The sequence below is a fragment of the Perissodus microlepis genome, chromosome 17, assembly GCF_051167445.1.
Source record: "Perissodus microlepis isolate ML-2025 ecotype Zambia chromosome 17, ASM5116744v1, whole genome shotgun sequence".
Lineage (NCBI taxonomy): Eukaryota > Metazoa > Chordata > Actinopteri > Cichliformes > Cichlidae > Perissodus > Perissodus microlepis.
In genome coordinates, this window is record NC_140477.1 from 15,670,559 (window position 1) to 15,695,689 (window position 25,131).

General features: G+C 41.2%; 1 protein-coding gene, 1 non-coding gene and 1 pseudogene across 5 annotated transcripts; all 3 read right to left on the reverse strand.

The window, feature by feature from the left end:
- Nucleotides 1–1,840: 1,840 nt before the first annotated feature.
- LOC146369411 (forkhead box protein M1-like) lies at nt 1,841–8,899 on the reverse strand (annotated as a pseudogene). The gene is made up of 7 exons (XR_014797408.1): nt 8,837–8,899; nt 6,153–6,344; nt 5,914–6,042; nt 4,128–4,197; nt 3,974–4,022; nt 3,670–3,842; nt 1,841–3,461 (listed from the first exon to the last, which is right to left on the reverse strand). The product of XR_014797408.1 is annotated as a forkhead box protein M1-like (transcript).
- A 3,778-nt stretch (nt 8,900–12,677) lies between these two features.
- Nucleotides 12,678–17,022, reverse strand: LOC146369412 (forkhead box protein M1-like). Of its 3 annotated transcripts, XM_084911177.1 has the most exons (9): nt 16,648–17,022; nt 15,946–16,388; nt 15,608–15,753; nt 15,183–15,374; nt 14,968–15,096; nt 14,648–14,707; nt 14,226–14,274; nt 13,922–14,094; nt 12,678–13,713 (listed from the first exon to the last, which is right to left on the reverse strand). In XM_084911177.1, the coding sequence occupies exons 2-9, from the start codon at nt 16,346–16,348 to the stop codon at nt 12,898–12,900; spliced, it is 1,968 nt and encodes a 655-aa protein (XP_084767303.1). In that variant the 5' UTR covers nt 16,349–16,388; nt 16,648–17,022; the 3' UTR covers nt 12,678–12,897. The 3 variants fall into 3 exon arrangements, with proteins under 3 accessions (XP_084767303.1, XP_084767302.1, XP_084767304.1); XM_084911176.1 differs by having other exon boundaries at nt 15,946–17,022; XM_084911178.1 differs by lacking the exon at nt 14,648–14,707 and having other exon boundaries at nt 12,679–13,713; nt 15,946–17,022.
- Nucleotides 17,023–20,092: 3,070 nt separating this feature from the next.
- Nucleotides 20,093–20,165, reverse strand: trnav-uac (transfer RNA valine (anticodon UAC)). Its single transcript has one exon. It is a non-coding gene; the product is annotated as a tRNA-Val (tRNA).
- Between the last annotated feature and the right edge of the window lie 4,966 nt (nt 20,166–25,131).

Here is a 25,131-nt window from a genome sequence, read left to right on the forward strand (position 1 = left end):
TTTTATTTGCATGATTTTATTGTAATAGTGATATTGCATGTTTGTTTATTGATATTCCTATTGCATGATTTTATCCCCATATTTATAGTGTGTGTTTAGTGTTGATTGTACAATATTCTTTTTATTCCACTGTGGATTAAGCGGACAATTGTAGGCACCTGTGAGGTGGGGGCGTTCCCCGAGGTGGCCTATCAGCCGCCAAACTGACTTAAGGGAGATAGTGAGCGCAAAGACTGGAGGAGGCCCCTATCTCCGCCTGACGGTGCGCGGCCGTGCAGTCCAGCCACTCTCCACACCCGCTAAAAAACCCTGCCGGCAGAAATAACTATACAATAAAAAAAAACAAAGCTAAATGAATGTTTTTCATATGCTAAAAACTTCCCCCCAGAGTCCTATATTCCCACCGTCCAGCCGCACACATGCGGGCAAATGTTCCTAAGCCGAACGAGACAGGAGAGGAACTCCTCTTCCGGTATGGTAAAACTCGCCAGCAGCAGACCAGGGAGGAGGCCCCTATCTCCGCCTGACGGTGCGCGGCCGTGCAGTCCAGCCACTCTCCACACCTGCACACGTTTCCCTCGTAGCCCCGCCAGATGCAGGCAGAGGCGTTCCCCTGCCCCGCTGTGGATTTCACGCATCGCCTCCCACGGTCGCTATTCTGTCCGTCGGGACTGGATCGCCGGGTTATGCTGGCCGATCGCCGAATGTCTCGTGGCGCCCCACAGTCAGGCCGGAGGTCCTTCTTTTCATATGCTGGCTTGCACACGTTTTGTTTCCAGCTCTTCACTTTCCGTGTGTCTCTCCTCCAGTCTTTGCGCTCACTATCTCCCTTAAGTCAGTTTGGCGGCTGATAGGCCACCTCGGGGACCGCCCCCACCTCACAGGTGCCTACAATTGTCCGCTTAATCCACAGTGGAATAAAAAGAATATTGTACAATCAACACTAAACACACACTATAAATATGGGGATAAAATCATGCAATAGGAATATCAATAAACAAACATGCAATATCACTATTACAATAAAAGCATGCAAATAAAATCAACACTATGTACCAACACACAGTCTGATACAAAACAAAATATAAAAACACAATTTTCCACTGTGTGACACATACACAAACGCTTTATGTCAAGTTGAACCAGTCCCGCTAGGTTCTATATGGGTGGGTGTTTTAATGGGTGTCTTGTGATCCAGATGTGCAAATATGTGACGTGTGGCCACTGTGAATAATTGGACAGTTTTTATACAAGTAATCAGAAAAAAAATACTAAAGTACATACTTTTTTTTTTTTTACTGAAGATGACAAATCCATTGATGACTTCCGAGAAGTCTGGTGTGCTGACCATATGATCTAACGTGATCTAACATTGTGAATTCAGTTTATGTGCCTAATAGCAATGTAATTTTTATTTATATGCATTTTTGACAGATTGCTAACATATTTTTTTCTTGTCTTTATGACAGGTGGTCCTGTGACTTTACTGACACAGAGGTCGACGCCGAAGACCTGATGGCAAAGAATATAGTTATATATATATATATATATATATAATTCTTTAGCCATCATTTAGCCATATTTGAATTTTATAACATTTTGTGAATGTAAACAACATGAACATGCTGAGAGAGTTTTTCTGTTTTTCTGTCACTGCACAAAAATATAATATCGCATAAAAATCATTGATACTGTTCATTATTGCCATACATGTAGCTGCAATGATGGTTAAAAATAAATCAGGTTGCATGTATTATTTCGGAAAACATTTTATGATTTTCTCAATTTGTGAACAGACAAACAAGCTGAAAGATAGTTTGATCTATTTTGCTTTCCCTGCACAAAAATAACAATAGAAGATGATCAATGTTGACGTTAATCAATTACATGTCCCAGACTCTTCCATTAATCCAGTAGCATTGTGAATATATGAAATGGTGAGTTTTCAGGTTGTCTTCCAACAAGTGCATTGTACAAACAAACTGGTGTTTTAAGGGTTAAAGACGTAAAAAGTAATGACTGACAAACTCAGATGGTTAATTAATTAATTTTTGACACATTCATTTATTTATATCAAAATGTAATTACTTATTGACACATATAATTAATTCCTTAAAGGAATGAATTTATATCCTTCAAGAAAACAGATAAATAAGACCAAATAGCAAAACCATAAAATACAAAGAAGTGACACTGAGGTAATTATTGATTGATCCAATGAATGAAAAAGTCAAAGAAAAAAAACACCAAACGTCAATTGAAACTGGAGCATCCCTGCAATCTATTTAACTATGTTACATTTCCCCCTTATGTGGTAGCCAGAACCCTCCAGCAGCAAAGCAGATGTAAAAGAAACTTGAAGCTAAAAGCTCCTAAACTTCTGGAAAAAGGAGGTCCGAATAAGTCTCCAATAAGAAATTTAAAATGACAGCATCAAGTGGGCCTTATTTGAACTTGTTTTGGTATAATCATAGATATGCTTCTGAATATTTGACAACCAGAGTAGATTAGAGCACTCTAGAGCACTAGAAATTTCTTCCTACATCAACAGCCTCGCCTTGTATTGAGAGAAATCCTCTTCAAAATGGACAGTTCGGATGGTTTAAATAGTGTCAGATCTAGATTTGTTTCTGTCTTGCTGCTTTGGTGTGGGCCTAATCATGTAGTGTTTACACAAAGAAAAAAAAGGAAAAAGAAACAGGTGACACTGCTTAGCCACAGAATGTGTGTCAGGCCTCTGGCTATTTCAGCTGAGGGATGAACTCAAACCAGCTGATGTTCGCCATACCAAGGTCGTCATGATCCAGTACAGAGAAGCTAACATCTACCTATATCTCGCTCAGGTTGTTGTTTACGGTATCCAAGACGAGGCCCTCTGTGATTGACCGATTGGCTGCTGTGGATCCGCCTCCCTGCAGAAGCTCTCTGGAGCAGCTACTTTTGAGGCGTTCGGTGGGCGACTCTGCTGGTCCGGTCACTCTGGAGGGGGCAGATGTGAGCAGCTCTCTTGGGGAGTTAAACAGAGGCAAGTCTTTAAAGGGAGTGCTGCTGAAGCTGAAGGTGGTGTAGTCGTGTTGTGGAGTAACTGTGGGACCACCTGGTATACAAATAGGGCTCAAGTGCAGAATATTTTGGCTTCCTTTGCCCACTGGGGTCACTTTAAAAGACGCAACATAAGAAGGTGCCATGCTGGGGGTGGATGAGGTTAAACGGAATGTCGAAGCATCAGAGGCTACGCCAGAGTCAAAGAAATTACTTTCGTGGCAGAGGAGAACAGGCTCTTCATTTACAGAGAGAACCAAACGTTGTTTGCGCCGTGAGCTGCTGGCTTGTCTCTTTGGAGGAGCTTTGGGGGTCTCGCATTTAATTGGAACACATACCAGCTCCTCCTTCACTTCTACCTTAAAGTCCGTATTCTTCTGAGGAGATATTATCACAGCTGGGGAATCACTTTGTGTCACCTGTCAGACATGCAACCATTCCCATTAAAATCTTAGTGGTATGGGCGAAGTTCATACTCATCTCTATGCACATAATGTTGTCAATGTAAACTCTAGGGAGTTCCAAGAAATACTTGTTTTGAAAAGCAGTTTGCAACTTGCATAGCTTATGAAGTAAAACAACAACAACACATTTTAAAAAAGCTGAAATATACGAGAAGTTCCTTACCTTCGGTGCTATGCGGACTCTCTTTGCTGCTCGTGAATTGTTCCCCTTCTGCTGGGAGCAGGGCGGAGGAAAAGGGGTAGAAGTGGATGGCAGATAGACAGAAGGAGTGACGGGGAGCTGTATGGGCACCAAGTACGAATCGGTTCGAGGCAAAAGAGGTTTCATCTTTCTCTCTGAACACAGAAAACACAACAACATAACAACATTGCACTACACATTTTCAAACTAAACAGAAATTTGCCAACCTCTGACTTTTCTCAAGTCTCAAATTTACAAAACAACTCATACATTTCTTTTAACTCACCAGAGCTAGTTGGTGTTTTTCTTGCATCTGGAAGTGTCCTCTTTTGGTGCTGTAAAAAGTAAGATGAGACAAAAATTATATCAGTTAGGAGCCTTACTGTGCTGCCACCTAACAACACTTGTAAATTTGGCCCTTGATAGCCGGATTCACGAACCTTCTGGGTTTTTTGTCCCTTCTTGGCTTACTGCTGCGATGAGTGCGATTTGAAGATGGCTCCTGAAGAACTAAAAAAAAAGAATAAAGAAAGGGGGTAAATCAGTCTTACTTGATTAGCCAGTAAAAGCATTGGCACAGGAACAGTGGCAGTCACTGGATCACAGCCTGGCTACAGAGAGAGATGTGAAGTGAGATTAGGAGGAAAAAAAATAAGACAAAAAACAACACAAGGAATCTCAAAACACTCTCAAGGTGTCAGACATACAAAAATACGATTGAAAAACAAGGATTCAAGGAAAATCATTATATAAACACAAGGTAACACAATAAGCATTTAACAAGCATTCTTGCAACAAAACATTCAGGCCAAGTAACACAAACGTTCCCAGAGAAGCTGGTCCGCAGACACATCACAGCAGCCCTGCCCCGCAGCTTGGATCCACACCAGTTTGCCTACAGAGCAAACCGGTCCACGGAAGACGCTGTAGCCACAGCACTCCATGCTGCATTAACACACCTGGAAGAGCATGGTAGCTATGTGCGGATGCTCTTCGTGGATTACTGCTCAGCTTTTAACACCATCCTTCCACACAAACTGGTGGCCAAGCTACAAGACCTGGGGCTTCCATACAGCACCTGCATGTGGATCAATAGCTTCCTCTCGGGCCGTAGACAGAGAGTCAGAGTTGGCCATCACACATCCTCAGCCCTGAGTCTCAGCACTGGCTCACCCCAGGGCTGTGTGCTCAGTCCACTGCTCTACTCTCTCTACACACACAACTGCACTCCTCGCCACCACAGCAACATCTTTGTGAAATTTGCAGACGACACCACAGTGGTGGGGCTCATTTCCAAGGGAGACGAGTCTACGTACAGAGACGAGGTGGAGCAGCTGACGTCATGGTGTAAGGCCAATAACCTCCTCCTCAACACTTCAAAAACCAAAGAACTCATAATAGACTTCAGAAGGAAAAAGGCAGAGATCCAACCACTATTCATTAATGGGGACTGTGTAGAAAGGGTGGCAAGCTTCCGCTTCCTGGGAGTCAATATAGAGGAGAACCTTTCCTGGAGTGTGAACACCTCCGAGCTGCTGAAAAAGGCCCAACAGAGACTGTACTTCCTGAGAATTCTCAGGAGGAATAACATCACACAGAGACTGCTGGTGTCCTTCTACAGAGCCACCATTGAGAGTGTTCTAACTTACTGCATATGTATTTGGTACACTAGCTGCACAGGGGCTCAGAGGAAAGCACTCCAAGGGATCATTAACACCGCCCAAAAGATCACTGGCTGCCCTCTCCCCACACTGGAAGTTCTACACAACGTCCACTGTTTTAAAAAGGCCCAAAACATCATAAAAGACACCTCACATCCTGGCCACTCCCTGTTCGAACTGTTGCCCTCAGGCAGACGGTACAGGGCAATCAGAGCAAGGACTAATAGACTCAAACACAGTTGTTATCCAACTGCAATAACACATCTGAATACTACAAGAAAAATGTCCATCACGCCTCTCTTGTGTTAATCTATGCACGGTCTGAAGCATGTGTGTGGGAATGTATGTGAATGTTTTACTGTTACATCTTATTAGTATTTTAAGTATTCTATCTATTTTATTTATTGAATTTTATTGTTTTATTTATATTTTGATATTGCTAGGGATGATGCAATGATCGGGGACCATTCTTAATTTCGTTGTTCTTGTGACAATGACAATAAAGTTTCTGATTCTGATTCTGAAGATATCACCGATGTAAAAGCAATGAGTCAGCTGCACTCACCTTGCACACATGATCAAGTGTGAGGCATCGATTGGCTTCAGGTCGGATAGTCCAGAAAGACATTTTACCATCTGGAGACATTTCACGAATGAACAGGTCATGCAGAGAGAGGTTATGGCGGATGGAATTCTGCAATTATAAACAAAAAGAAAAAGTACTGAGATGCATCTAGATAAGATTTAAACTGCTGCTTGCTGCAGAGCTGGAAACATTTCACACTTTCAGCAGCTCTGAAGTACCTTCCAGCTTGGTTTGGCCACATCTCTATAGTAAGGGAAGTTGTCCTCAATCCACATGTAAATCTCTTTGAGGGTCATCCTCCTGTTCTTTCTGCTATTGATAGCAAACTGGATCATGGCCATGTAGGAGTATGGTGGCCTCTTTAACATGGGTTGCTCAGGAGCTTCTGCTCTGGTATGTGTATTGTGTGCCTATATGACAAACAACAAACAAACAAACAGTCAATAAATCTGACAGTGTAACTATTTTCACTTAAATTCACTAATGATCTTCTAATTGGAGCTGACTCTGGTCTTCTCAACATTCTGAGCTCAGTCCTTTCACACTATCTCTCACGCCGCCCTTCTTTCCTCTCTTGGCATCTCTGACACATCCGTAGCTTGGTTCCAATCATATCTCTTGACCAATCCCAGTTTATTCAACTTAAATCATTTTGCTTTCGTCTATTCCCAGTCACTTCTGGTGTACCCCAAGGTTCAGTCTTAAGCCCTCTTCTCTTCACAATATACATCCTCCCTCTTGGTACAATTTTCCACAAATTTGATCTTCATTTTCACTGTTTTACTGATGACACCCAGTTATATCTCTCCTGCAAGGCTGATTCCTCCCTCCCACGTTCTTCCCTTACAGAATGCCTATCTGAATTAAAATCCTGGTTCAGCTCTAATTTTCTTAAGCTCAATGAGGATAAAACTGAAATCCTCCTTATTGGCACTTAATCCAACCTACTGAAGGCAAATCATTTCTCACTCACCATTGACAACTCCACAGGTTTCCCTTCATCAAGAACCTTGGTGTCATCATAGACAGTTCACTATCCTATAAATCTCACATCAATAATCTCACCCGTTCTGCCTATTTTATATAAATATAATAGAGAATTTTTGTCTGGATAACCATTTTGACAATTAATGAAACATTACCATATAACTTACATTAAAGTTAAGTATTTTTCCCGATGTAACAAGTCAAAATATATTCTAGTGAAAACCTCAATAGACTCAAATGACAACTTTAGACATAATTTGCGGTAAAACATACAGCATCGCTGTACATTCACTCCAGACATACTGCGCTATCCTGGGAACCACAGAACCATCCTGTAACTACATTACAAACAAATAAATGTAATTAAAATACATTGATGTCGCGGTAAAATTGACAGTTTTACTACAGATTTAAAGTAACTTTTCCACACATGAAGTCTTGATTAGATTAGAAATACTTTATGTATTCTATATTTGGGGAAATATTTTGTTACACCTGTGAAAAGACTGATGATATAATAATCATAAGAAGAAGAATATTTGGCAGATGACTCTGCCAGACAGATGTATTCTATTATAGAGAGTGAAAGCATACAATATGAAAGATTTCCTGCATGTGTGTTTATGGCAGTGGAGTGAATCAGACATCCAGTTTCTAACTAATTCCAAAGCCAGCCTTCCTAATATGTTTCTTGACGCTTTCTTGATGTCACCAGGTCTCGTGCTGGCCCCCCAGCAGACCACAGCAATGCTGACAGATTGAAAATCTCCAAGTTTTTGCTGCACACATTGAAGGATCTCAGCTTTCTGCTCTTCCCCATTTTATATACACTCTCTGTGCTGGTTTTCCAGTTCAGCCAGTTGTCGATGTGGGCGCTCAGGTACTTTTACTCCCCTACCACATCACTATACTGTAGACACAGGCCTCCCAGGCGACGCAAAGAAATCATCCAGGAGTGTTTTCTACATTATTTTCTTTGTTCTGTTATCTCCCATTTATATTTTGTATAATAATAAAAGTGGGACCAAATGGGACCCAGTAAAATATAGCAGTGAGTGTTTTTGGTCTATGTGCTTTCCGGGAAGTTTAATGTTCTGAGGAGGACAGCGTCTGTCTAAACAACAAAAAGCAGAAGAAGAAGAAGCACCATTTAGCTGCCAGTTAAAAAGGAAGGATCAGGACACGGTGTCAGAAAAGAAAATACGGTACTGTTCGTTTCTTCAGACGATAAGTGATAAGCTGTACCCAGTTCATAAAGCATGCAGATTGTTCATGTTGAGTCTAAGCAAGTCTCCTGATTATCTAGTAAACAACAGCACCCTCTGCTGTTCCTAAGAAAAAATGACAGTTTCAAGTGTAACGTCATTGCTGGTTCAGCTGGGGGCAAGGTTGCATCATTAACCACAAGCTGAAATCAGTGCAGAGCACTAAAGCATGACAGGTTACATCCAAAAACTGAAGCTTGGTGCCGCTCCTGCTTCTTTAAAACTCATTTTAAGCCTCTGATGAGTCGAACCACTGAGATCATGTGGTCCAGCTTTGCTCGGGGTCGAGGAGCTGAGGGGTCAGGGTATGGGAAAAAGGAAGTGGGGATCTTTTTGGACACCAAATATCCAACTGTAGTCCTTACACTAGAGACGGCTTTTTATCTGACCACAGGCTTGGACAGTGTTGACACAACCAAACTAGACCCTGCAGTTGGGGGCAGGAAACTGCGTCCCCTCTCCACTTTCTCATGATTGAACACTGATGTTGCAAAAGCACATGAAGTCTTCAATCAGGGTAAATAACTGCACTCGGATGCCTTCTCTTGAAGCCACGACAAAGAGAGAAACTTGTCAAGACTCTCAAGTACACACACGCACACATCCTTTGGGGATGAAAGAAAAGTGTCAGCATCACGGCACAGTCTTACCCTTAAAGGAGGGAAGCAGTCGGGCCATTCCTGGGCCAGAGTAGGAGAGAACACAGATAGCATCTTGGGAATCTGTATACAGTGATGTGAGTCATGTGTGCAGTGTGTAGTACCTACGTATGCCTAACATTTATCGCAGGGAGAGTGGTGTTTATAGTGTCGGACACAGGCGAGCAGGCACCTGGCTTCTTTTATTGTCAAAATGCGTACTTCCTTTGGGTCTGCTTGCTGATGAGCTGTTCAGGGGTGTCAAACATAAAGCGCAGGGGCCAGAATCGGTTCGGGAAAGACTCTAATCCAGACCACTGGACAAAATAGTTTCACTTGTTCTGCTATTTACTACAGAAAGTATGTATACCAAATAGAAAAAAGTGCGAAAAAAGCACTTTTTCTGTAATTTTACACATTTATCAAGTTTCACTGGTTCGGTCCACTTCAGACCAAAGTGGGCTGTACGCAGCCCGTGGTGTAAAATGACTTTGATGTGTCAGTTCTAGATGGATAATGAATTTGACTACTTTTAGTCTCTACTTCAGCGCTGCTGGCAGCATTCACAAATTCAGTCTACTGTGCTGCGTAGGAAGCTTCTTTATTTATGCATATTTCTACCTAATTTCACCTGCTTTGTTTTACAGCAGGGCTGTCACTATAGCCAGGTTTTTACTATGCTTGTGATTTTTTAAATGAGATATAAATATCTGCTCATTTTTCTATATCATAATATTGTAAATAATTGTGTAATTGCTTTTGTAAGCTTTTGTATAGTTTTAGTAACCACTTCCACAAACATATATTTACTCCTTTTGTTCTGTCTGAAAGGAGACGATCTTGCCATGCAATACTACGTTAAACGATTCCCTTAAACGAATCCGAGACCCTATCATTGTTGTTGTGTTTTTAGAAATCTCAGTAGAAACATAAGTGGAGAAAGTTTTGTGTGACAGATGGGTAGAATTGAATTTCCAACTGAAAGTTCAAGGCTGGAAATTAAAATATATGTTTGAAGGTTATAATTTCTAAATTAAAAAATATTTTGGTTTTCATGACAAGGACTGGTGCTAGTTTAATAAATCAAGTTTGTCAATTTTATAGCCCTTTGGGAATGTAAACAGGAGGTGGCCAATTTTGGCCATGAACAACCTGAGAGGGAGTTTTTCTTGTTATCTTCACTGCACAAAAATGTAATGATGCATATATAATTGTTTTGAAGGAAGGCTCAGAGGAGGTTGGAGATTGTTACCATCATGGGTTCGTCCGATCAGAATGAGAATGAACAGTCATCAATCACAGGTTTCTCCTTTTATTTGAATAATCAGTAGGGAAAGACACACATGGACTGCTGATTCTCAAAGGAAACAAAGTGTGATTTAAGTCACTCTGGAACTCAAAACGATACATGAACTCAGGAGACTCAAACAGAAACTCACCTCAGCTGCCGCCCCATGTGGGAGTGAAGAAAGAGTGAGCTGTAGGTGAGTGCAGTCCTTATTTAACAGGTGACAGGTGAGCCCAATTAAGAGCACGGACCACACCCAATCAAAGGTGAGAAAAACAAACAAGGTGCAGTGAGTGTGCTGAAAGTAGTGATGGGCAGATGAAGCTTCATGAAGCACTGAAGCTTTTCATCCAATTGGTTCACCCCAGCGCAAAGCTTCTTGAAGCTTCATTTGCTCTAGTAGGACACCTACTGGACGTAAAAATATTAGTTGGCATGAATTTGAAGAGTGTGGCCTTTTGCACACAGCCTGTAAATGTCAACAACAAAAGGAGTGTGTAAAACATGTATATTGTAGTGATGCAGTATACTGTGTATATTTATACTGGCAGTATGGAAAATGATTATTTGGAAATGCTTAAAATGGAAATGATCATTTACTGTGAGGTGAGGTGTGGTTGGGGTGTGGACAGTGGTTGTGCTTTTGTAACGTTGAGGTATGGACAGCTACACACTGAGGCTTTGAGCCTCAGTCCTGCCCACATTTTATTCTGTAAAAACTAAATTTTCACTGCTTTTATGACCTTTTAGTGGGGAGAACATAGCTAGGATTTAATGATTTAACAAATCTTTTAAATCCTTTGTCCTCCACAATGCTAAATGGCTGGGAGTCCTCAATCACCATGCTAACCAGGTCTTCATCTATTTGAGATTGTTTTTGTTGTCTTTCCTCAGGAGAACAAAGGACAAATATAAATATCACACACGTAGCTTATTACAGCTGTATCATATTGTTATATCATTTAGTAACATTACTGCATGCTATATTATCATGGCATTTGATGGCTCACCTGGTCTTGCTCCACAATCAGTGTCCCCCTTATTCTCATGCAAAGCTCTGTAGTGCCTAAGCATGGATGAGGTGTTGTTGTTATATCCCAGCTCCCTGGCACATAGCAAACACTTCACCTTGTACAAAAGTAAAGACAGCTTAACATAAATTGTATTGCACCATCAGTATTATGAAAATACATCTTCTGTAGAAATTTACATGCCTTGTTGGGAGGAATAAAATCAAAATGTTCCCACACAGGGGAGGACATCCTCCTCTTCTTAGCTGGCTCCATTCTCTCCTGACTTTCTCTCCTCACTCTCATAAACCTCCAAACTGTCTCCAAACTCTCACTAACCGCAACTCTCCATCAAACACCTACATTTTGAATGGAGTCTGAGGGGTTTGTATCGCTGTCATAGCTCGCGGCAAAGTTCGAACCACTTCATGAACCAGTCACGTGGTACAGCCGGGCAGCGAGGCTTCGGACGTCATCATTTTCAGCTCCTCCCATAAATGAAGCAAGCCTCAATACGCGCATCGCGGAAACGCCCCCTCCATTACTCGACACAAGCTTCGAGGCCTCGATACAGAACGTCACATCACTAGCTGAAAGGTGAATCTTTACAACAGTAATCATTAATACTGTTAATTATTGCTATGCATTTAACAGCAATGATGGTTAGTAAATAAATCAGATTGCATGTAATATTTGCAAAAAGAAAATAGGGATTTTATGGTTTTATCTCTTTGTAGATCATTACAATTATGTAATCTAACTGGTATTGAAAGGGTTAAAATTCTGAACTTGAATGAAATTTTGGTTTTAAGGACCAGAACTGATTCTTATTTAAAAAAATCAAGTCAATGAAAGTAGAAAAATGTTTTAATATATTTGAATTTTATAGCATTTTGTGAATGTAAACAACAGGTTGGCCATTTTTGGCCACGAACAAGCCGAGTGGGAGTTTTTCTGTTTTTCTGTCACTGTGCAAAAATATAATAACGCATAAAAATCATTGATACTGTTAATTATTGATATAATTGTAGCTGCAGTGACGGTTAAAAATAAATCAGGTTGCATGTATTACTTGGAAGAAAAATGGGATTTTATGATTTTCTCTGTTTATGAATACTTACAAATGAACAAGCTGAGAGAAAGTTTGCTCTATTTTGCTTTCCCTGCACAAAAATAACAATAGAAAATAATCACTGTTGATGTTAATTGATTACACGTCCCAGACTCTGCTATTAATAATACAAGAAAATCCAGTACCAATGCAAATATATGAAGGTGAGTTTTGAGGTTGTCTTCCAACAAGTGCATTGTACAAACAAACTGGTGTTTCAAGGTTTAAAAATGTAAAAAGTAATGGGTTTTTATATTTATAAAAAGAACTGATGTTAGTTTAAAAATGTATGCAGAAAAATAGCACAAAAACCCCACAAAAAAATAATAAAAATTACACACCTAATCTGTTGATGGACACTTTTGGCCAAGAACAAGCTGAAAGGATAGTGATTTTGAAGAAACCCAGAGGGTTAGTTAATTAACAACACATTTATTTATTTATTTAATTTAAAATGTAATTAATTATTGACACATATAATAAATTCCTTCAAGAAATGAATTCATGTCCTTCAAGAAGACAGACAAATACAGCAAAAAAGGAAAACCGTAAAACACAAAGAGGCCAAATATGTGAAGAAATTCAAAGAAAGAACGATGTTACATATTTCCCCCTCAAAAACAGGTGACACTGGTTAGCAATAGAGTCTGTGTCGGCCCTCTGACTACTTCAGCTGAGGGAACAACTCAGACCAGCTCATGTTCGCCATACCAAGGTCATCATCATCAAGACTAGACAAGCTAATATCCAACAATATCTTGTTCAGGTTGTCGTTCAAGGTATCTGAGACGAGGCCCTCTGTGATTGAGGGACTGGCTGGTGGGGCGCCTCCTCCCCACATAAGCTTTCTGGAGTAACTACTTGTGAAGCATCCGGTGGGCGACTCTGCTGGTCCGGTCACTCTGGACGGAGCGGATGTGAGAAGCTCAGTTGGGGAGTTAAACAGAGGCAAGTCTTTAAAGGGAGTGCTGCTGAAGCTGAAGGTGGTGTTGTCGTGTTGTGGAGTAACTGTGGGACCACCTGGTATATGAATAGGGCTGAAGTCCAGAATATTTTGACTTCCTTTGCCCACCGGGGTCACTTTAAAAGATGCAACATAAGAAGGTGGCTTGCTGGGGGTGGATGAGGTCAAATGGCTGCTACTTTTTATCGGGGTTTTGAATGAGAACTCCCTATCTGGGATTTCCTGCCCGTGCTTGTCTTCATCCAGCTCAATATGTGGATTGTCCTGGAATGTCAAAGCATCAGAGGCTACGCCAGAGTCAAAGAAATTACTTTCGTGGCAGAGGAGAACAGGCTCTTCATTCACAGGGTGAACAAAACACTGTTTGCGCCGTGAGCTGCTGGCTTGTCTCTTTGGAGGAGCTTTGGGGGTCTCGCATTTAATTGGAACACATACCAGCTCCTCCTTCACTTCTACCTTAAAGTCCGTATTCTTCTGAGGAGATATCATCACAGCTGGGGAATCACTTTGTGTCACCTGTCAGACATGCAACCATTCCCATTAAAATCTTAGTGGTATGGGTGAAGTTCATACTCATCTCTATGCACTTAATGTTGTCAATGTAAACTCTAGGGAGTTCCAAGAAATACTTGTTTTGAAAAGCAGTTTGCAACTTGCATAGCTTATGAAGTAAAACAACAACAACACATTTTTAAAAAGCTGAAATATATGAGAAATTCCTTACCTTCGGTGCTATGCGGACTCTCTTTGCTGCTCGTGAATTGTTCCCCTTCTGCTGGGAGCAGGGCGGAGGAAAAGGGGTAGAAGTGGATGGCAGATAGACAGAAGGAGTGACGGGGAGCTGTATGGGCACCAAGTACGAATCGGTTCGAGGCAAAAGAGGTTTCATCTTTCTCTCTGAACACAGAAAACACAACAACATAACAACATTGCACTACACATTTTCAAACTAAACAGAAATTTGCCAACCTCTGACTTTTCTCAAGTCTTAAATTTACAAAACAACTCATACATTTCTTTTAACTCACCAGAGCTAGTTGGTGTTTTTCTTGCATCTGGAAGTGTCCTCTTTTGGTGCTGTGAAAAATAAGATGAGACAAAAATTATATCAGTTGGGAGCCTTACTGTGCTGCCACCTAACAACACTGTAACTTGGCGTTCTGTCCAAAATTTGGCCCTTCATAGCCAACCCTACGCCTTTACCGTTATGAGAGGAATAAAAGTTTTATGAAAGCACATCAGTCTGTCAGACTGACTTCAGCCTCTCTGCTTCCCTGCTGCTCTCTTGTCTCCTCCTGCAACAAAAACAGGTGTAGCTACACTCTGTGGGTCTGAAAGTCTGGTGACAAATGGATTCATGAACGTTCAGATTTTTCTGAGGTTGTGACTTCAAGATGGCTCCTGAAGAACTAAAAGAAAAGAAAAAAGAAAGGGGGTAAATCAGTCTTACTTGATTAGCCAGTAAAAGCATTGGCACAGGAACAGTGGCAGTCACTGGATCACAGCCCGGCTACAGAGAGAGATGTGAAGTGAGATTAGGGGGGAAAAAATAAGACGAAAAACAACATGAGGAATCTCAAAACACTCTCAAGGTGTCAGCCATGAAAAAACAAACAATTGAAAAACAAGGATTCAAGGAAAATCATTATATAAACACAAGGTAACATAATAAGCATTTAACAAGCATTCTTGCAACAAAACATTCAGGCCAAGTAACACAAATGTTCCCAGATATCACCGATGTAAAAGCAATGAGTCAGCTGCACTCACCTTGTACACATGATCAAGTGTGAGGCATCGATTGGCTTCAGGTCGGATAGTCCAGAAAGACATTTTACCATCTGGAGACGTTTCACGAATGAACATGTCATGCAGAGAGAGGTTATGGCGGATGGCATTCTGCAATTATAAATGAAAAAGTATTTGAAAACTGCTGTTTGCTGCAGAGCTGGAAACATATCACACTTTCAGCAGCTCTGAAGTACCTTCCAGTCTGGTTTGCACACATCTCTATAGTAAGGGAAGTTGTTCTCAATCCACATGTAAATCTCTTTGAGGGTCATCCTCCTGTTCTTTCTGCTATTGATAGCAAACTGGATCATGGCCATGTAGGAGTATGGTGGCCTCTCTGAAATGGGTTGCTGAGGAGCTTCTGCACTGGTATGTGTATTGTGTGCCTATATGACAAAAAACAAAGAAACAAACAACAGTCAGTAAATTTGACAGCATAACTATTTTCTGTAATCAGACTACTATTGCTGTTATTATAAATCACAACCAAGACCAATTGATTAGGAAAGAGAGTTTGGGGAAAATAAAGCAACATGTCTGGGGTCAGTGTTGCCTTCAGAGAAGTTTGTGTCGGCACATAAAAGGGAAAAAAAGCAGGTGACAAGAAAAAGCACTGAACCTCAAAAGTCTGTAAAGGTTTTTGGTTCTCCTTGCTGCTGAGCTGCTTTGTAGAGTTTGGCTCCAAGGCGCATGTGCTCATCCTACACAACCACAGAAGGTCGGTAAGGCTGTCGTCAAAGGGACCGCAGTTGACATCCTTATTCACTAGTAAAGTAAAAGGGGAAAAAACATTATTGCTTAAACAGAGGAGGAGTTAAATTCACATTATCAAATCAGACAGAGAGAAAAACAAGCACTAAATTCCAAACTTATACTTTAAGTATTATCCTAAACATAAAAAAAAAAAAACTTCTTTTTTTTCCATACATGGTTTAATTTCAGTTAGAAGTTTTTCACCTGGGAAACTGCGTGTAGTTTCAGCTTTGACTTTATGTCCTTCTGTACTCCTTGTAGCAGCCGCTTCAGCAGCAGACTGAGGATCAGGTCCATAGTCCCACTTGTTGCCAATCCCACTCAGAAGAATGAACTTCTTTGGGCCCTGGGCACCACATTCATTGCCTTTAGCTGTGAGGTCCCCAATAACACTTTGAACTTCTGCTTTTTCGGGACTGACAACCACCTGAGTATCAGACTTGGATGGATGGGCCATGATGTGGATACCACCAGGAAAGCTCTGAACGGCAGCTGGTATTGACGGATCTTTGGAGCCTGATTCTCCAGGCTGTGAATCCGTCGCATTTTGATGAAAAGACAGTTTTCTTCTTTTGAGAATCAGGGGTCTCGTCGGGCTCCGTCTCATGGTCAAATCATTGAAATGTGCCAAGTTGTTCAGAGGTATTCTGCACAAAAAATACAAAGGAGCCTGAACAACGAAGATTAACTGTTACAACAAGAGTTAACAGTAACGGTAACGTTTCGCTGGGAGATGGAAATTATCAAGTCAGTTACTGTTGTTAGCCATCAAGTCCGTTCACAGCAATTCAGTCTAGATCAACTCGGAAAACTCACCGATTTAGCTCAAATACTGATCATAATAAAATACTAAGCATTTAACGCTAAACGGGTTAAATGTTATCTAGATAAAACTAAGGTCCGCACCTTCTTTTTATATCGTCAACTCCTCACTTTAGCGGCTAATTTTCTTCGGTTAGTGACGATTTCCAGCTTGTAGAACAAAAGACGTTAGCCAATGTTTTTAACTGTATGAAACGTTGCCAGGATATTATTTATTAGCAATCAAGATGTTCTCTAGTGTCGTAGATATATAATAGCTACGACACTAGAGAATTTTTGTCTGGATAACCATTTTGACAATTAATGAAACATTACCATATAACTTACATTAAAGTTAAGTATTTTTCCCGATGTAACAAGTCAAAATATATTCTAGTGAAAACCTCAATAGACTCAAATGACAACTTTAGACATAATTTGCGGTAAAACATACAGCATCGCTGTACATTCACTCCAGACATACTGCGCTATCCTGGGAACCACAGAACCATCCTGTAACTACATTACAAACAAATAAATGTAATTAAAATACATTGATGTCGCGGTAAAATTGACAGTTTTACTACAGATTTAAAGTAACTTTTCCACACATGAAGTCTTGATTAGATTAGAAATACTTTATGTATTCTATATTTGGGGAAATATTTTGTTACACCTGTGAAAAGACTGATGATATAATAATCATAAGAAGAAGAATATTTGGCAGATGACTCTGCCAGACAGATGTATTCTATTATAGAGAGTGAAAGCATACAATATGAAAGATTTCCTGCATGTGTGTTTATGGCAGTGGAGTGAATCAGACATCCAGTTTCTAACTAATTCCAAAGCCAGCCTTCCTAATATGTTTCTTGACGCTTTCTTGATGTCACCAGGTCTCGTGCTGGCCCCCCAGCAGACCACTGCAATGCTGACAGATTGAAAATCTCCAAGTTTTTGCTGCACACATTGAAGGATCTCAGCTTTCTGCTCTTCCCCATTTTATATACACTCTCTGTGCTTGTTTTCCAGTTCAGCCAGTTGTCGATGTGGGCGCTCAGGTACTTTTACTCCCCTACCACATCACTATACTGTAGACACAGGCCTCCCAGGCGACGCAAAGAAATCATCCAGGAGTGTTTTCTACATTATTTTCTTTGTTCTGTTATCTCCCATTTATATTTTGTATAATAATAAAAGTGGGACCAAATGGGACCCAGTAAAATATAGCAGTGAGTGTTTTTGGTCTATGTGCTTTCCGGGAAGTTTAATGTTCTGAGGAGGACAGCGTCTGTCTAAACAACAAAAAGCAGAAGAAGAAGAAGCACCATTTAGCTGCCAGTTAAAAAGGAAGGATCAGGACACGGTGTCAGAAAAGAAAATACGGTACTGTTCGTTTCTTCAGACGATAAGTGATAAGCTGTACCCAGTTCATAAAGCATGCAGATTGTTCATGTTGAGTCTAAGCAAGTCTCCTGATTATCTAGTAAACAACAGCACCCTCTGCTGTTCCTAAGAAAAAATGACAGTTTCAAGTGTAACGTCATTGCTGGTTCAGCTGGGGGCAAGGTTGCATCATTAACCACAAGCTGAAATCAGTGCAGAGCACCAAAGCATGACAGGTTACATCCAAAAACTGAAGCTTGGTGCCGCTCCTGCTTCTTTAAAACTCATTTTAAGCCTCTGATGAGTCGAACCACTGAGATCATGTGGTCCAGCTTTGCTCGGGGTCGAGGAGCTGAGGGGTCAGGGTATGGGAAAAAGGAAGTGGGGATCTTTTTGGACACCAAATATCCAACTGTAGTCCTTACACTAGAGACGGCTTTTGATCTGACCACAGGCTTGGACAGTGTTGACACAACCAAACTAGACCCTGCAGTTGGGGGCAGGAAACTGCGTCCCCTCTCCACTTTCTCATGATTGAACACTGATGTTGCAAAAGCACATGAAGTCTTCAATCAGGGTAAATAACTGCACTCGGATGCCTTCTCTTGAAGCCATGACAAAGAGAGAAACTTGTCAAGACTCTCAAGTACACACACGCACACATCCTTTGGGGATGAAAGAAAAGTGTCAGCATCACGGCACAGTCTTACCCTTAAAGGAGGGAAGCAGTCGGGCCATTCCTGGGCCAGAGTAGGAGAGAAGACAGATAGCATCTTGGGAATCTGTATACAGTGATGTGAGTCATGTGTGCAGTGTGTAGTACCTACGTATGCCTAACATTTATCGCAGGGAGAGTGGTGTTTATAGTGTCGGACACAGGCGAGCAGGCACCTGGCTTCTTTTATTGTCAAAATGCGTACTCCCTTTGGGTCTGCTTGCTGATGAGCTGTTCAGGGGTGTCAAACATAAAGCGCAGGGGCCAGAATCGGTTCGGGAAAGACTCTAATCCAGCCCACTGTAGCTATTTACTACAGAAAGTATCTATACCAAATATACCAAAAAAGTGCCAAAAAAAAGCACTTTTTCTGTAATTTTACACATTTATCAAGTTTAACTGGTTCGGTCCACTTCAGACCAAAGTGGGCTGTACGCAGCCCGTGGTGTAAAATGACTTTGATGTGTCAGTTCTAGATGGATAATGAATTTGACTACTTTTAGTCTCTACTTCAGCGCTGCTGGCAGCATTCACAAATTCAGTCTACTGTGCTGCGTAGGAAGCTTCTTTATTCATGCATATTTCTACCTAATTTCACCTGCTTTGTTTTACAGCAGGGTTGTCACTATAGCCAGGTTTTTACTATGCTTGTGAGTTTTTTTTAAATGAGATATAAATACCCACTCATTCTTATATATGATAATATTGCAAATAATTGTGTAATTGCTATTTTTGTAATCTTTTGTATAGTTTTAGTAAACACTTCCACAAACTTATATTTTCTCCTTTTTCTAAAACAGACACCATCAAAATTGCGACGACATTATGCTGTTGTTGCTCAAGCTTTAAAAATGACGTGATTCACAAACCAGTGGGTGGAGGGGCAGTGGCTAAATCACCAGCTTAAAACAAGCTTTAAAAATGACCCAAAAGGCACAGAAAACAAAGTTACAGTCCAGTGACAAATTAGGTGTGGCGAAGCCTTGCAGGCAGCTAGTGGTTGTAAGTGTTAGAGTGGGTACCGTCTGTCAGCTTAAGCTTTCTATCTCATTATAATGGATAAAGACTTAAGAATATTCTCAGTTTTTGTGGCAAAATGTAAACATGCTCTTTTTCTGCGGTAAATCTGTGCATTTCAATGTAAAAGTCTGTGGAGCGTGGGACCAGCCGCAGCACTTTTCTCTCCCTCTTAGACAACTAAACGCAGTAACCCTTCTTTCATTTTTTCTCAACCAAGATGTTTCTGCCATGTTTCAGTCCTGCTTCTGTAACAAAACGCATGAGAAATTAATGAGATTGTTCTCACAGCTACGAGGGCTAAAGATGGAAAAACCTATTTTAATTTAATGGTCATCAAACCACATTTTTATTTCTATATCTACCGAAGGGTCTAAACTCATCACTATGAGTGAAGACATCTGTATGTGGCAAAGAGCAAGATGACAGTCGTGGTACTGCTGGGGATTGAACCCAGGACCTTCTGCGTGTAAAGCAGATGTGATAACCACTACACTACAGAACCAGATGGGCTGCCAGCCATTGTTTTTACCTGATGAGTTGAATCCCATGCTGCTGATTCCTTATAAATATGTGGAAATATGTACATTCTGTGCTGCAGCTTGAAGGGGATGTTAAATGATCAAAAAAATAAAAATAAAAATACTGTAAAATGCAACTTTAAATCCACCAGAAGTAATTTCAGAGCAGAATATTAAGAACAAAGTTATATGAAATGAATAAAGGCACACAGCAGGCGTTTGACACTTTCCCCCTAATGCTCTTGTGTTGACAAATTGAGCCTGCTTCTTTGAGGAGTCGTTATATGACAGACCTAGTCCAGAACCCAGTCTACCTTTCTATTTACCTTTCATTTTATGCGTGACAAGTCTGAAGACTTTATTAGCCAACAGATAAATCAAAGGGATGTAGCTATCGACTAGCAGTGCCAATATCTACAAAAGAGACAAACAGAGGAAACACTGACTGGGAACCCGGAGCTGAATGACAAGCTTTCCGATATCCCTGTGTTTGTGTTATTGGTCTCAACAGCAACCCCCCATTACTGTCTGCATGCATGCTAAGACTCTTGAATTGTCCCTGATTTCCTGCTGTGTTCAGCAGTTCACGAAGGCAGACAGTCCTTCTGTGTTACTGTCAAATTCATTTTACAGTATCCAGACCACTCAACCATTTACATCCTGAGATTACTGCTTCGGGTAGAGATATTTTCAGCTTCGGCCAGAAAACTGAAAAAAGTACACAATCACATCATAAGTTATTCTGTAAATACACAATAGATAAAAAAAATCACATCATAGATCTGAAGAGATCCAATCTCTTAAATCCCTCATGCACTCAGAGGCTGATTGCTTTAGAAGAGGTGCAGAGCTTGCAGAAGGAGGAGATTCTGCAGTCATCCAGTTAAAAGAGCCAGTAATAAATAAAGACCACACCATATATGTGCATTTCCTCTCCGTGGACTTATGGAAACACATCACCTGGAGGAGCAACCCCTTGACCTTGTCTTGTCACAGCACTCTGAGCATGAGACAACGTTCTCAGATTTACAGGGGAGGAGATGCTGCTCCTGGCTGGCCATAGTGTTTCATTTGACCATAATAGGCCTTGTAGTGGTTGAAAAAGTGTGTGCTGGTAATCAAAGTTTCCCTGAGCAGAAGGACAAGATTGACTAAAACCAAGTAGACGGAGAGAGGTCTGGAGGGGCGCACAAAGGTTTTGTAAGGTATACAGAAGTACGGTTGTCATGGTGATGATGGGAAACTCTTTTGTGCTTACGAGGCAGAAAAGTGTCTTCCCCTGGGAAACAGATGTGAGGCCAATGAATCTGCTAGTCAAAAGAAATACAGCTAACCTTTTACATCCATAAATTGTAATTTCCCTCAGTGTTACGCTGACTCCCATATCTTCAGCTTATGTTCTGTTCCTTTCTCGCATTTCTAGATTTACACAGAAGTTTTAATGTTATCTTGTTGCCTGGTTGCCTCATTTTGTGTCAGCACTTTCATCTGCTTTTAAATGAACCCCTAATGACTAACAAAGAGATTCTGAAACTCAAAAAATATAAAAATAAAACTGGACAAATCAAGCTTTTTTGAGCTTGTGTTTCACATGAAATTTAGCATTTCAGAGCAACATGCTGTATGCAAGAATTCTAAGAGCTGGAAAACAAGACCCTCATTTAGTTTTGGTCTGCTATTTTTAACCTTTTGCATTTTTACAGTAGGCTTGCACACGCGTCAGACTTTCCAATGCACTACTTACACAACTAACGAATGGGCAACAGCACTTGCAGTATTTCTGTCACATTCAGACCTCTACTAAGAAACAACAATCCCAAGGTGGTGCACCAACGCACCACAAAGGGGGGATTTCCTGACAGTGGCACAAAGTCGCCCCTGTACCAAAATGGCTGCCTCCTCCTCCTTTCTGCCTCTCGTCGTGCCATGGCAGCAGTAAATATTGATGTCTGGCTGACTGGATAACAGCTCACAGCACTAAAATGTAGCCTGATATTGAACCCTGGTTTGGACTTGAGCCCCTTCTATTAATTTGGCTATTTCAGCATGCATTTACCACATAGCAGTGGGTCTTGCAGCTGTCCCATGCTCTGTCAACTTCCATCTGGCCTTGGAGTTGGAGCTGCAGTATAAGTCAGAATGCAGTCCAGCACTGTAATTTCTCCTCTCAGAATGCAGTTTGTCGCCCAGCAGTAATAAGACTAGACCCAACCCAGCAATTCATTCACTTATATACATAAACGTGGCCAAGATGACCTGCTAAATTTCAAACCAAGCATCAGAATCTAAATCCAATAGAACACCTTTTAGATGTTGTGGAAGAAAAGATCCATTTGTTCAAACTGTGAGCTGTTATGTTGGGGATGTGTCTTTAACCACAGTGAAATATCAGCTAAATACTACCTTCTTTTTGACAAGCAGAAATTCCTCTGTATTACACAAGACTTTTGAAATTTAGCAATTAAACGTGACTACAGACGAGGCCTGAATTTTGTGCTCTTATTCTGAAAGGGGGAAAAGTAATTGGTGATATAAATCATTTAAATCGAATAGATTTTTAGTGGTCATTTGTTTATTTGTTCGGTGTTAAACTTTAATTCTAATTCTAATGCATTCAAGCTAAAAGTTGTGACTTTTTTTCTTTCAGGAAAGGCTAAAAAAAGGCAATTTCAGAAATTTGTTGACTTTATTTAAACGAACAGCACTGTAACGTGGAATCAGATTTGGCTGATGAAAGCAAAATGTGCCTGTTCAGCTGACTCAAAAAGGCTGATCATGTATTTCAGACGGGCTTATTGTTTCCAGAGAAAGCTGAGGAGCTCACTTGAAAAGCTGAATTCACGCTGCTGATCTGGCATCAGCACGGGGACAAAACTGGCCAACATAACAACCTTTTTCGTTCTCCATTTGTCTGTGCTGTCACGTAAAGCACCGGTACTTCCCCTCAATCAATCTCTCTCACTTGCACACGCTCAGTTCGCCCACACCGTCTTCACTATCACCCTCCTTTACCTCCTGCTCTTTCTCTGTGTGTGTGTTTGTGTCTGTCTGCGTGTGTGGGGGTGGACTCTGGTCAAGGTTCATGTGTGAGGCAGTGGGGTGAGAATGGGACCGTGTGGGGTCTGGCTGACACTGGCAGTAACACATCCAGAGAGGGTCATCACAAGACAGCAAAGACTTCTTCTCCTCTCTGAAGTGTTTCTATCAGATGGGCTCTGAAACGCTGAAACAACGTCATGCAATACAATAATGAATATGATCACTGTCAGCAGCTGGGACCTCCTCATCCCTCTGTTTCTCGGCTCCCTCCAAAAGAACATGATAAGCGCTTGTTAGAACTCGTGCTTTCTTTCTGTCCAAAGCACATACAGCAGTTGCTTTCATTGCCATGCCACTGTCTTGTGTTTTGTGTATTTTTCCTTCACTATCTTAGTCTGTTTGTTGCAGTATTGTGCTCAGTCACTCCGTGTTCCAGGCTCCCAGGAGGGAAAGGAGACGAGGCTGGGAAGCTTTGATGGGAAAGTGGGCCAGCGCTCTCAGCCCTCCACTGGAGAGCTCCTTAAAAGGCCTGGAGAGATGATGTCGTGGACTCTTTCCTTTTCTCCCCTTGTGTTTTTTTTTCTCCCTCCTGCAGCAGCGGAGAAGCCCAGCAGCAGAGCGAAGGCTTTGGCCGAACTCATCATGCACATGAGTGAAACACACGACACTGATGACTTCACCGAGCTGAAATAAGGCTTCCATCCATCACAAGTCTGGAAAGGCTTGTTATGAAAGATAGGATTTCCCGGAGTGGGAGTTATTCTACCTTGTTGTACTCTGTTTGGACACTTTTTTGCTCTTTCTTTTTCTGTGTTACTAAATATTGTGGAAGTGCTGCAAAGTTCCCTTTATTTTCATGCAAAAGCAAAAATCGGGAGGAAATGATATACCATGAGAACAACGAGAGATGCAGAAGTAGGCTTTTGTAATTGGCTGTTGGTTAAGAATGAAACCTTATATTTAGACACTTTTTGCATACGTCGACTTGAACTGTTGCATCACACCAATCAGAATGCCCCAAAGACATTAAGCAGCGGATGTCTTGTCACGCAGCTGCCGGTCCTTATGTGTTTCTGCAAGCCACAGTAATTTTTTCCATCCTATCCTGTGCACTAGGGTTCAAGAACCACTTCGTGTACACAGTGCATGGAAGGCAAAAAGCAGATCCCTGTGCCCCCGCTAACCCCTCACAGACCATCATCTCAGAGGCTTTTGCCAGGTGAGCTCGACTGAGACGCATCAGGCACGTGTGCGCGAGCTCTTCACCCTCTCCTCACAAGGCTTTAATCTACAAGCCATCTGCTGTTATCTGGGGAATGTTCTCCACACACTTCATGGACATATATGTACCAGCGCTTTGACGTCTTTGCTATTTTTAGCACCAGCCCGCCACTGGAGGTTGTCATGATGATGTCATGCAGGCTTTCAAAATAGATCTGATTGTTTATCTTGGGTTACACTTCCTGTCTTCTTTTCATGTCCTGTTTGTTTGTGTCTGTTTATCTGTCCAACTGCTCGTCTTGTTTTGCAGGGACTTGTTTTGCCGGTCTTGCGTCTTGAGTTTAATTGTACAGTCTTCTCAAAGCAAAGTTACCTTTTTTCTTTTTTTCTTTGTTTTTTTTTTTAGATCAGATCTCCCTTGTTAATGTTAATTCTGTGTAAAATCCTATCTAGACTTCCAAAGAAATTTCGTTTAAACGAGCAGTTAAACATTTAGGGAAATACTCCTATTTGCTTTGCAGTAGGGAGGTCAATGTGAGCTAAAACACAAGATGAGATCACTGATGCCCTCACATTTGTGCAGTAGATATTGCTAATAGTGTCAGCACTCACTTAGCTCCTATGCTCCAGCCAGAAGGGAGTAAGTGTAAATATGTAGCTGGAGCATAGACTGTATATAAAAGACAGATA